Raw genomic sequence first — 12741 nt, 5'->3', positions numbered from 1 at the left:
GAAATTCCTTTGCTTCATAAGACACAGGTGCACAGGATTTGAGCCTTTTTTTTTTTCCGGGTAGCTGTGTTGTATGGAACGGACACCTGTTCCGTGGGAGGCGGATCAACCACAAGTCAGATATTCCAAGCAAGGAGGACAATTTGGACAGGGTTTGCTGTATTCTCTCCTGAGTGTCATAAAATACAAGCATCTTTAACCAGATGAGTCACACACAACGTGGAAAATGCTACGGCATTCGAATCGAACGAAGGACGAGACCCCCACCAACCTCGCTAGCGGACAACACAACATTGACAAATTTGGGGGGAAATCTGTTTTCCATCGCCTTTGCCCAGAATGAGCGTAGCCCGCAGCTGTTGTTTGGCCGAACGCCTTCCAACAAATGTCCACTTCAGTAAGGCAGAATTGGCAAAGACGCTGCCTATATGGATTTTGTCACATGTCTGAAGTTTCACATCAAATCTCTGTAATTATAAGTAGTGAAAATGTCAGGAGGAAAATTCAGAGCCGGTTATAAAACAAACCTGACCGTTCATTCCGTTACGCTCCCGCTATCGCTAATCCTTCTGCTGAGCAGGCTTATGATGCTAAATATGAATATAATGAACCTTAATTAGGAGCCAAAACGTGCCAGCTTCCCATTGAGGGCAAATAACGGGTCAAGTGGATCTCAGGGGAAAGGATAAAAAGTGTTGGACTTCAAGACACCTTTGGCTTGGAACTGGAAAATTTTAGATGAGGTTTTCACATAGGAAAAAAAAATCACTATCAGATCATGAGATGACCTCTCAGCAAGCAAAAAAGGACAACTTTAAACAACTTTTTACCTTCATTTGTTGATTCCCGTGTCATTCAAGCTTCGGTTTTTGTACCAGCGGTTCTCAAATGAGGGCAACAACATGTCAGTTAATGATTTTTAATGCCGTGAAAAGAACAGTTCATTTTTCTTTTCAAATTTCTGTAATTCCCCAAATATTGGACACACCTGTGTATAGGATGCACCCTTGAATTTAGGGTCCAATTCTGGTATTTTCTATGTTACCGTGTATAAGACACACCAACAGTTTGGCGACAATCTAAAAACCATAACAAAACAGAATACATTTCACGTTTGCAAATACTTCATTTTTCTTGTGTTCATATCCATGAGTCGTATATTTGTTGTGGTTAAGGCTGTTTCAGATTTCATTGTGAGTGGTCAGTGAACGCTGCGCCGGAGTAACTTTGAATGCACTTGAAGGAAATTTTCTTTTTCCTCGCAACGCTGCTCGAGTTAATTTTGTCAGTAATACCCGAAGTTCCGCACCATTTGTGTTCCACCAAGTTTATGTTTGTGTGTATTTGCCAAAAGACTGCAATTAAAAAACGAGTCAAGTGGAATACCTTTTCGTGTTCTCTAACTGGTGCACACAGCTCCATACCGTGCCACTCTTAATTCATACTTTTTCATGATCCTCCCATTTTAGTATCATCCCTGTGTGTGAACAAGGATTGACTCGGACGGTGGTTCAGTCTGCTCGCTTCTGTTATTGAAAATAATGCCGGAACAACCTCAGCTAGCACGAATGTCTGTTAGCTGCAACAGGCACTGGTTGCTAACAGCCAACTGACGTCTCCCCTCTAACTCGTCCCGTTAAGGTAATAATTGTAAGAAAGAATACAGCCAATATAAAAATGCACATTTGTGCAGCAAAACTCGGTTCATTTGGCTGATGGATCAATCTTCCTCGAATGGAGTTGAATTAAAATAATAAAATAAAATAAGCTGCTGTTTATAGGACGGACCTTTACTTTTGATCTTTATTTGGGGGAAAAATGTGTGTCAGATATTTGGGGAACTACGGTAACTATCATTATGATTTTAAGGAAAAGTGTCTATTTAAGTACTTTTAAGTTAAAGTACTTTACTGTAAAAACGAGTATCTCTAATTGTGGCACAACCAGGATCCAAAATAGCCGCATATCTCTCCATTGGGAAATAACGGCTGGCGCTCTGCACTGTATCCCACTAATGCTTTTAGTGTTGACAGTTGGTTCGGAAGTTTGTTTAAAGTCAACCTGAACCAATTTAATTTGCTGTAAATCCTGTAGCTACAAAAGATACACACGCACACAGGGGCTTGTTAAGGGCCTCAGACTTAAACAAAGGAGAGTATGTTCCACACTTTCAAACATTCCCCTGATGTCTTCATCACCGGCAACTGCATCGAAGTCGCTTGAGAATAAACAGCAAAAATGAACTCAATCAAATATCGACGTTACATCGGAAAAAGCGGTTGAACCGGACTTGATGAAAAGAATGAAAAATTGCAAACGCGAGGGAAAGGTTTTCAATGGCGGACCCCGAAGCCATCTTCGTCAACTGTTCAATCCCCCGCTTGCCTCTCCTCTCATCCCTCCCTCTTCTCGTTTCCATCCCAGGAGGCCGAGTCTCCTGACCCCGTGTGAAAGCCAGCGGCACACATTCCACCATAGTCCGCCCGGCTCTGGGAAAGTCGGGCTCGGGCGAGAGGAGGAAGCGAGAGAGCTTAGGGGCTAAAAACGCGAGATGGACAGGAGGAAAGGATCAAACATCATGTGAGGAGGAGTAAAAAAAAAAAAAAAAACAACTGAAATTTTGTTGATGTTTAACGAGCAAAAAAAAAAGAACGGAAATGGCTGGTCCCACACTCACATGTGCAGTGAGACCCCATCGGAAGTTAAATCAGGTAATTCAATTGAATTAAGATCAGTGTGTGTCTCAGGTAATCTGTACATTTTTTCTTTGTCTTATTTTGGACACCCATTACTAAAAAAAGGAAAAAAAAAATGGAGCTCAGAAAATGTTTATAATTAGAAATATTAAGCTTATTTTATATGTAAAGTATTTTCCGGAGTTTAAGCCGCACCGGACTATAAACCGCAGGTGATAACATGAGATATTTATGCAAAAGATGGTACATGGAAGTTTATATTTAGATCTGATTTTTGTAATTTAATTATTTTGTAATTGTCTGCCAACAGCAACATCCTGTCTTTATCAGACTGAACATGCCTGCATGTTTAGTCCCAACATATTTATAGAAAATGGATGGATGGATATCTGTTAGTTAAATAGCAGTTCAAAATCGAAATCAATACTTCAATAGCATTTTTTATCTAACTTTGTTTGATTATTTTAGTGAACATAAAAACACAATGCACATAATTCAAATATCTAATCATAAATGCATAAATAAAATCATATATACTGTGTACTGTGTATAAAATTTACACGTCACGAGTTTACCCAAAATTTTATACGTTCTGTTATTCAGTTTAGACATATATATATTTTTTTTAATAATATATTTTTAAAACTCTTTGAGCACAGCCATTGATTAACATCTTTTCAGTTCTATTTCATAGTTGTTCCATGAATTGAAACCTCAAACAAATACACACATTTCCTTGCTGGTGGCTAGCAAAACCCCCCAAAAAACAACAACAACAAAAAAAAAAAACAGATAAGACGCACTGGACTATAAACCGCAGGGCTCAAATTATGAGGAAAAAGTTGTGGCTTATAGCACGAAAAATACGGGTATAAATAAATAAATGTTTCCATTTTATGAAATCAGCCTAAATTAGAAATTTTCTTTGCACAAGTGTACTTTGAGGACAAACTGGAATGTTCCGCTTGCCTCCACCGATTTCTCCTATTCCTCTTTCTCTAATCCCCCAGATTCCTCAACATATTTGCCTTTCTCCTCCATGCAGACTGATGACTCATGCATTGCTAACTTTTATCAGTGTCCCAAACCCCAAGGAGATTCATTGCTTTGTACACACACACACATACACACACGCACACACACATGCACACACACACACACACACACAAATGTTTTTTAAGTTGTATACAGTTACTGAAGGCCTTTATAACTTGGTGAGAAAATATGAGGCCAACATATGCGGTACGGTTTCTAAATACATGTGCCAGTAGGCTCGTACTGTTATGCTAACTCATCCGATTTCAGCTGAAAGTCGGCGAGCCGAGAGGAAGGTTGGGAGGAGCGTCAGGTGAAGAAAGAAGGGGGATATGTACTGTAAAGCCATGCATCACTCAGCACTTTTGATAAATCCTTCTTTCTGCGGCTTAGCTGCACCTCGCCGCTCCCACCGACGAGAGGCGAGCGCACGCAAAGACCAGCGAGTTGCTTGAAACCAGAAATAAAGACGTAATGACAACGTGAGGAAGACGGACAGGCCGTATCAACCGTCGACTCGAGTAATGTGAGTGTTGAGTTAATCAAGAGTGTGTTAAGATGACAGGCTGAGGGGGGATCTCTCTATGGAGCTGTGCCAGGGGCCCCAGCTCAACAAGGTGTCTTGTATGGAGAAGGTGGGCTGATCCACACACAAGAATCCTGGCTGAGGGTTCATACACCCAGCCCTGTGTATTGCCGACTAAGAAATTACCTCTGTGATGATGAAGAAGTCATCGCCTGGCTCTCCTTGTACCACGATCTTCTCACCATCCTCAAACTGGACCGGTTCCAGGGCATCGGCCACAGTCAGACGCTCCCACTTATCCAAAGACTCTGTGATTGGGGGGAAAAAACGCTTTCTATATTATATCCTCGTGAGAACCAGCCTAGAATGAATGGAAAATATAACTTTGAAAAACACCCCGTCGGTCATAAATGTGTGATATTCATTCTTGTAAGAAGGAACTTTACGTCCACGGAAGAATTTCAATGCAAAGCCCCCACAGCTAATGCTAGCAACAAAGATGCTAATAATGATTAGCGTATTTTTTGGACTATAAGGCGCACTTAAAATGCTTTAACGTAACTAGAAATCAACAGCGCGCCATCCATTTTTGATAGCCGCTTATCCTCACAAGGGTCGCATGCCTGCTGGGGCCTATCCCAGCTGTATGGATGTCAAATTCAAGTTGAATAAAGTTTGACTCATTTGCTTTATTGCTTTGTTTTTTTTTTTGTTTGTTTTTTTTCCCATTGTGCCTTATAACCTGGTGCACATTATAAGCCTGGGATGCCATGTAAACCGATGTGCCTTACAAATGCTCATGAATTAATGTTTCCTTTTTTTTCAAAATCACTTGACAACACTAGACTCAAAGATATAGAGCAAAAACCAATGTCCACTACAGTGGACACAAATGAATTGTCTGGGTCTCAGGAGGATATTTTGAATGTGCGGGATTAAGGAAGTAAAGTTTAGTGATCTTAAAGGAGTCCAATGTCCCCTCAAATGGGGCCGCGGTGTCTACGGGGCCCCAGATGAATGTCTCGCGTCTGGCAAGCGGGGACCCGCATAGGTGATCCTTGACAGCCTTGCAGGTAACACGATCCACAAATGTGGTGCCTAAAAGAACCGACACGTCACGCTCGGTCGCGCCTGGCATTACATGCTACGCGCACGCCAAATTGCTCGTCAGGAAGTTAACGGCATTGTGTGTGTGTGTTTGTGTGTGACAAAGCACATGTAGCTCTGATCCCCCACGCTCCCCACCAACCACAACATCAAGGGGTCGAACCCAATTTCGTGGCTATCTGCAAAATCAAAGACAAACAAAAACAGCAGCGTCTCCAGCCCCTCCTCTGATACATGGTGGAAAGGGACAGAAAAAGAAATAAAGAGGGGCAAAGCACTTTGGTGCGAGAGAGAGTGAGAGAGAGAGAGAAAGAGAGGGAGAGCGAGACGGGCCTGGACAGGCCAAAGAAGAAAGGAGACGACTGAAAGGGAGTGGGATCTTGCTGAGACCTTCGCAGACTTGAATTGAGTATATGTGTTTACTCAGCCAGCTAATAACTCTGTACAGGGGGCACGGCCTCAACGCCATACATCGCACAGACGATCAGGTGGAAGGGGACGGGATGTCAGGTCCAATTGCGACGGGTTGTCATCGTCTGAATGAATCTCATTTGCTACTGCTTCAAACCTATTGATCTGTGGAATTCCAATGCTAAAGAGAAGCGTGGCCTAATATTAGGGGGGTCAACCTATATCAGCAAAACTCAAAACAGAGCATTTTTTCCCACATACCTGTGCTTGAATAACATTCATTCGAATGCGAAATAAGGAATATCATGTCATTTACGAGGCGTAAAATGATTATATATACCTCTTGTTTGATATAGTATGCATCTGTGAAAACACATCGTAAAAATGCACTTCTTGTCAAGCGCCGCCTCATTGCCTCTGTTGCCAACAAGGCTGTGTGGCTCATTTTTTTTCCGACCGACTTTGATGGATTAGGAAAAGGAAAAGACGGCTTGACTTGTCTCCTTCAGCCTAGGCGTGTGCTTAGGGAGAAAAAACAGCAAAGTGCTATCTTCCTTATGATGTAGAAATGCATCAAAAAGTACCGTAATTTTGTAATTTTAAATTTAAGCAATAACACACCATGTGTTTTAATTGGACAGCCATGAGCTGTAACCTCTAGTCAGCAGTTATTGTAAATTTCAAATTTAAGTAAAAAACGAGGGGTCGACTTAAAAGCGAGGTCAACTCGTACTTTTTTTATTACAATTTTCCATAAATATGTAGCACAATCCAGTTTGCTGCACATTTGCTGCACTCACAGCCTTTCTACCAAATCAATGTTTTCCAGTTCAAACCATTTTTTGTGTAGATACACCGTGTGTGTGCATATTCGTATATGACACTTATTTCATTATAGAAGACAATTTGATACGGTTTATGATACAGGAAGTGGGAAACAATTCAAGGACGTTTTCGACTTGTTAGTGGAAAGCATTCAGTTCGACTTGCTGGCATTACGATTCCATTCCTATTAGTATATCTTGAATAAAGTAGTTGGTCTTATTTAATGTGATATATATAATGTGTGTATATATATATATATATATATATATATATATATATATATATATATATATATATATATATATATATATATATATATATATATATATATATATATATATATATATATATATATACACACACACACACACACACACACACACACACACACACACATATTCGTACATACATATTAATGTCTGGTATAAGCAGAGTGTGTTTCAGTAGTTTGCAGCAAGTGTATATTGATATCATGAGTCTAAGTCTTGTTTTCTATTTAGTTTAGCTCCTGTGTGTGGTGCTCATTTTCCTCACTTTTTGGCCACTAACTGGTGTTTTGCTGTTGTTGTTGTTTTTTTGTTTGTTTGTTTTGTTTTGTTTTTTCCCCCAGATGGGAGATTTTGTGATTTTAAATGTTGTGGGACCAACAAAAAGAAGGAGGATGTACTGTACAAAGTGTATTTGAAAAAGAAAAAACAATATTCATTTAATTTTACACAATAACAAATTGAATCAAATACAGTACTTGAAAAAATGCTAAAATAAAACCAGATTGAAAGAAAAAAACAAACCGAGAGTATCTTTGAAACTTAATAATAATAATAATTAATAATATTTCAAAAATACGTGTGACATATGTTCAACCTTTAACATGAACAGCTCTCGCCATATTTAATTGCCTGCCCTCTGGACTCGTAATCCAGCAGACACGTGCTGACGCATTCGTACTGCAGCTAATAAAAAAAAAGAAAAAACGTACTGCATTCCGCAGCTACGTTACTATGATATACTGCGTATAATGTGCCACTTCCACCCTCTGCACACTCTGCGCAAACACTTACCAAGGATGGAGACCTTGCTGAGGAACTCTTCATACATCTTTCGCTTCCTTAAAGTGCTGCCCTGTTAAAACAAGACAGGAGTGAGATGCATCAGATATCCTAATCTACTGCACGGCATAAATACGTCAAACGTTCGACCGACTATTTTGAGTTCCACATCTTAGGCAATGTCTTTGTACTAAAGATAAGGATACCCTTGTTGACATAAGACACATTTGAGATACTTGGAAATGACAGGGAGTCCTCCTTTCATTCACAATGGAATATTTATTTTTCCACACAAGCTATAAAGCATGCTAAAAATTGCTTTATCTTTTATTGCGTCTCACTTGTCATTAAGTCTCGCCTTATATGGTTGGACTAAGATGTACCCCTCTCCTCCAGAGTTCAAAAAAGCGACCCATCATGCTTATTTAGCCGTAATGACACAATCAGAGCAGCAAAATATTGCAGAAATAATAATAATAATAAAAAGTGCAGGTGCTTTTATGTGGTCGTATGAGTGACGGCTGTTTGATCTGTGGTCCTTGTGTGCGTGAGCGTGCGTGTGTGTGGCCCTTCCCACCCACAGGCAGGGGATTTCCCTGTCCGCGTACACCCTGACAAGTCTAAACCCAGAAGACACCTTTCCCTAACTCGCCTCCATTCCATCACTCACAAAACGGCTCCGGGTTGTAAGAAATGGAACGTCAAAGGAAAATGCGGGGAATGGGTATAAAGCGAACTATGGAACTTGACAACAGTGTACAGTAATTATTTCATATTTTGAATGAATTGGCGCACTCAACCTAATCATCTGGCACCTCTGATTGACTGTTCATTGGTCCGTCACTGACGAACGGCCAAAAAAACAGACTAAGCAGTGATGGAAAGGCGGTTTTCTTCTTCATTGTATTCATCATTCACCGTCAGATGAACGGTCGGTTGAGACCGACTGATTTTCTGTCGATCCGTCACAGATTAACACGTTTTTACGACAAATGACAAGAAACCTAAAAAAACAAAAAGTTGAACTGCAGTGATGAACGAGGGGCTTTTGTTCGTCATTGTATCACTGGCAGAGGTGAGCGATATGTCTGGTTTGAAGGACTGTCAGCCTGTCATCATTGACGAAAACCCGAACACCCATTTTCACGATCAACGATGAGAAACTGAGAAAAAGTTGAACCAAGCAATGATGAAAAGGGAGATTTTCGTTTGTCATTGTATTTTTCACTCACAGTCAGAGGTGAGTGGTGGCTTGGGAGCGACAGATTTTCCGTCGATCCATCACTGACTAACACCCGTTTTTACGACAAATGACGAGAAACCTAAAAAACATTGAACTAAGCCTTGATGGCTTTTTTTTTTTTGTCATTGTATTTGTCACTCATTTGCAGAGTGGTCTGTCAGGATTGATGGACTCTCTGTGGTTCCAGCATTGACAAAAAAGCTTGTTTATCTAAAAAATGATGGGAAACCTACAAAAACGATAAACTATGCAGTGATGTAAAGAGGGTTTTCGTCTGTCGTTATATTCGTCACTCACCGTCAGAGGTGAGCGGTTGGTTTCGACCGACAGATTTTTCATTGGTCCATCACTGACAAACGCCCGTTTTTAAGAAAAATGACGAGAAACCTTAAAAAAAAAGGTTGAACAAACCAACGATGAAAAGGGGGGTTTCATCCATCATTGTACAGTATTTGTCAATAACTGTCTGTCTGGATCGACGGACAGTCTATTGGTCTATCATTGACATACACCCGTTTTTACGAAAAATGAGAAACCTAAAAAAAATATGAACTAAGCGTTGATGGACAGCAGGACCAAATAAAATGACAGACCAACGGATTGACAATTAGTTTGGTTTGTCTTGAAAAAAATGTCAAGACTAAATGACTCTCTTCCTAAGACCGAGCCTATTCATTCGTGTCCACTTTTGTGAAAATTTTGTTTCAACAAGACAGAAAAGTTAAAGAGCATCCCACCCAAACACAGACATTATTGTAAATTCTAGGATGTCCTCTACTGAGCACACTAGGATTTAGCGGGACAATTTGAATGTTTCTAAAAATACAGACCAAAAACAAATGTCCATTACAGTGGACAGAGGATATACATAAATGCTCATTTGGGGAGGTAAAATTCTCCATGGGGAACATATGGGTTATATTGGAAAACATGAAGCCTAGTTATTTGCGAGTCATGTGAAATCTTTTTTTCCCATAATAAAAACACAATCACAGTGTCACAGACTTACTACTGTAAGCGCCCGACATTTCCATGCAAGTGCCATCGAGGAGTTCCAACCTTTAATGGCTGCCATTAAACCGCACATAATGTGCATTGATTTTCACCCTGAGGCATTGGCAGAGTACCAAACGTTAAATAAATACACAAAAAAAGTGCTTTGCAAATAAGTGAGAGCAATAATGAAGTACAGATTTACTGAGTGGAATTTCACTTGACTGGAGTGAAAGGCAAAATGAGGGAGAGGAAGAAAAGGTTACCGAGGCTAATGTGCCTTACGTGAAACTATGCACTGAAGCGGTGACATGAAGGGCAGGGCGGGCCCGGTGCCAACTGTTAAACGTCCCCGAGCGTAAATCATTACAAACTGACTGACACACAATTTCAATGCGAGGGAAGACAGGTGCGGTGGAACCGAAATGAAAAAGGTGTCAGCAATACACGAGAGGAAGTCATTATAACGTCAGCTAAACTGTGTGCGGCGGTGATAGTTTGGGTTTAGCGAAATCGACTGCATTTCCTCAAATGGAGGCTATATTTTGGAACAGGACACCAAGTCTACCATACGTGTGAACGACTGCCATAATTAAAAGTAGCAGAATATTCGGAGGTTGTTTTATTTTATTATGTTTCATTGGATGGACGCAATTTTGGCACGTAACACACATTGCTCATGTGCATTTATTATTTACATGATTTAACATTAAGAAAGATCCCTGGTTTTATTGTCAAAAAAATATTTGCTAAAATTAGTCGTTACGATCAATTCGAATGAATTTCCATCCTGTTACAGTATTTTTTTCAGACATTTCAACCAGTAGTTTGGCTTCCTTGAGTAGTGGCTGAAAGTGTGCAGAGTTCATTTGAATCTAAATTATGTTATGTGTGTACTTGTTAAGCTCAACATGTCCACTCTTGGGTGGACAAGAAAGTCCTAGTGTATGAATTAACATTCATAAATAACATTCTTACACTAGCGGTGCATCAACGTGGATCCGCTCTTAAAACGCCGTGTAAACCGAATTTCAGTGTAAGTCGGAACACCATACAAACAATAACAAAATAATAATAAATAAATAGATTATACGTAATGTACTGTCAAGTGTGGTACTATTATCCTGACCCTTTTTGCCCCCGTTTTGTCAGATAAACTTTGTTGTTGCTCCACACTTTATTTTGTAGAGAACTCTTGTTTTGAAGGGCTGTCTAACTGGAAAACGGCGCGACGGCCATTTTCGCCCCGGCACACATGGGAGCGAGTCATTCTGTAAGAAGTGTGCGGACGAACAAGTTGTGTTCGAGGCCGGCAAGAATGGCAGCGGGGAGGCAGGGTCGATCTCAACCATCACTTTTATTACATCAACAAGGTCTCTCTTGCAACAACTTGTTCGTTGGCAAATCACCGTTTTTAGACCTCTTAATAATGTCGAATTTCACTTCCATGGAGATGGCCTTTTTTTCTGAAGAATCTGCCTTGCGCTTTGGAGTCATAACGAAGGGCAAAAAGTTAAAAAAAAAAAAGATCAAACAATTGAGAGAGAAAAAGAAACATGTCTTCCTTTCCCACAACCACCACAAAGCGTATTCATCCATTGCTCATGTTAAACTAGCTCACAAATGTTTTCGGCTCACGTTCGTAACCTCGAAACATCATAAGTCGAGACCGTCGTAACCCGAGGACCCCTATATAGTAAAATCTTGTGATCATATATGCAACATATCCACCCTGTCATTGTCCACTCTGTTAGCTGTCAGAAAACTCACATATTTTGATATATTTTGCCTGTACTTTTGAACAACCTAATGGTTCATTTTTCTATAGTAAAGTCCACAATGTGGTCATAGATGCTAACATTAACAAAAAATGTTTACCTTGTCTACTCTGTCAGCAAGCTCATGTATTTCGCTGTTGTTTGCATGTAGTTTCGAACTGTATAATTGTTTTTTCATCTATAGTCAATTCCACCATGTTGTCATAGATGCTAATTTAGCAAGGAATGTCCACCCTGTCAGTGTCCACTGTCAGAAAGCTCACATATTTCGCTATAGTTTTCCTGTACTGTTTCATATGGCATAACAGTTCATACCTCGATAGTAAAGTGTACAATGTGGTCACATATGCTAGCGAGAAAAAAAATGTCCACCCTGTCATTGTCTACTCTTGTCAGCAAGATCACACATTTCGCTGTAGTTTGCCTGAATTTAGAAACTGTGTAATTGTTTATTCATCTATCGTAAATTCCTCCAAGTAGTCATACATGCCAATTCAGCAGAAAATGTCCGCCCTGTCGTTGTCTACTCTGTCAGAAAGCTCACACATTGCTACAGCTATATTGCTATAGTGTGCCAATACTGTTTCAAACAGCACAGTGTTTCGGTTCTCTTTGGTAAAGCCTCCAACTAGAGTTTCATTTGACACATGTTCCAGGCTGAAATTATAATTATATAATGTAGAAATGAAGTCCCCTGGTCTCTACTTAGAGGAAATATGGTAAACAATTAGAGTAGAAAAGCTCCCTGTATCGTGCCGTGAGCTCACCCTCTGTAATCTCCCCTCATCGGGTCATATAATTAGATTCGAATAAAACGCGATCAAATGACAAAATTTCGCAAAATTAGCATCCATTAGAGATCTGCTGTTATTTCAGGCTAACAGGCCACCCACAAACAAAGACACAAGTATGGAAACCATATACTGTACAGCCCTCGGTACCTCCAGGTGGCAAAAAGTGAAGTCATTCCAGCTGCTATTACTTTTCCACCTAATTTGTGTTCAGTCTGGCAAGTGTTGGACCGGTACTGACGGGAGCCAGATAAGCAAATTTTATTGAGTCAGTGAGTGCTACATTA

The 12741-nt window shown here is 40.2% G+C and overlaps 1 protein-coding gene across 4 annotated transcripts in view; it reads right to left on the bottom strand.

Moving 5' to 3' along the window:
• Positions 1-12741, bottom strand: part of prkar1b (protein kinase, cAMP-dependent, regulatory, type I, beta) — a 67749-nt gene that overhangs the window by 4811 nt on the left and 50197 nt on the right. For all 4 annotated transcript variants that reach the window (XM_088437631.1, XM_088437633.1, XM_088437634.1 and 1 more), the window contains 2 exons: positions 7662-7722; positions 4444-4565 (listed from right to left, as the gene is read on the bottom strand). In XM_088437631.1, coding sequence (XP_088293757.1) covers positions 4444-4565; positions 7662-7722 — 183 coding nt within the window. The remainder of the gene's footprint in view (positions 1-4443; positions 4566-7661; positions 7723-12741) is intronic.

Source organism: Hippichthys cyanospilos, chromosome 16 (genome assembly GCF_059441005.1).
Source record: "Hippichthys cyanospilos isolate Australia breed blue-spotted pipefish chromosome 16, RoL_Hcya_1.0, whole genome shotgun sequence".
Classification (NCBI taxonomy): Eukaryota; Metazoa; Chordata; class Actinopteri; order Syngnathiformes; family Syngnathidae; genus Hippichthys; species Hippichthys cyanospilos.
The sequence above is the reverse complement of the archived record's forward strand: the minus strand, read 5'-3'. Positions and strand labels throughout refer to the sequence as shown.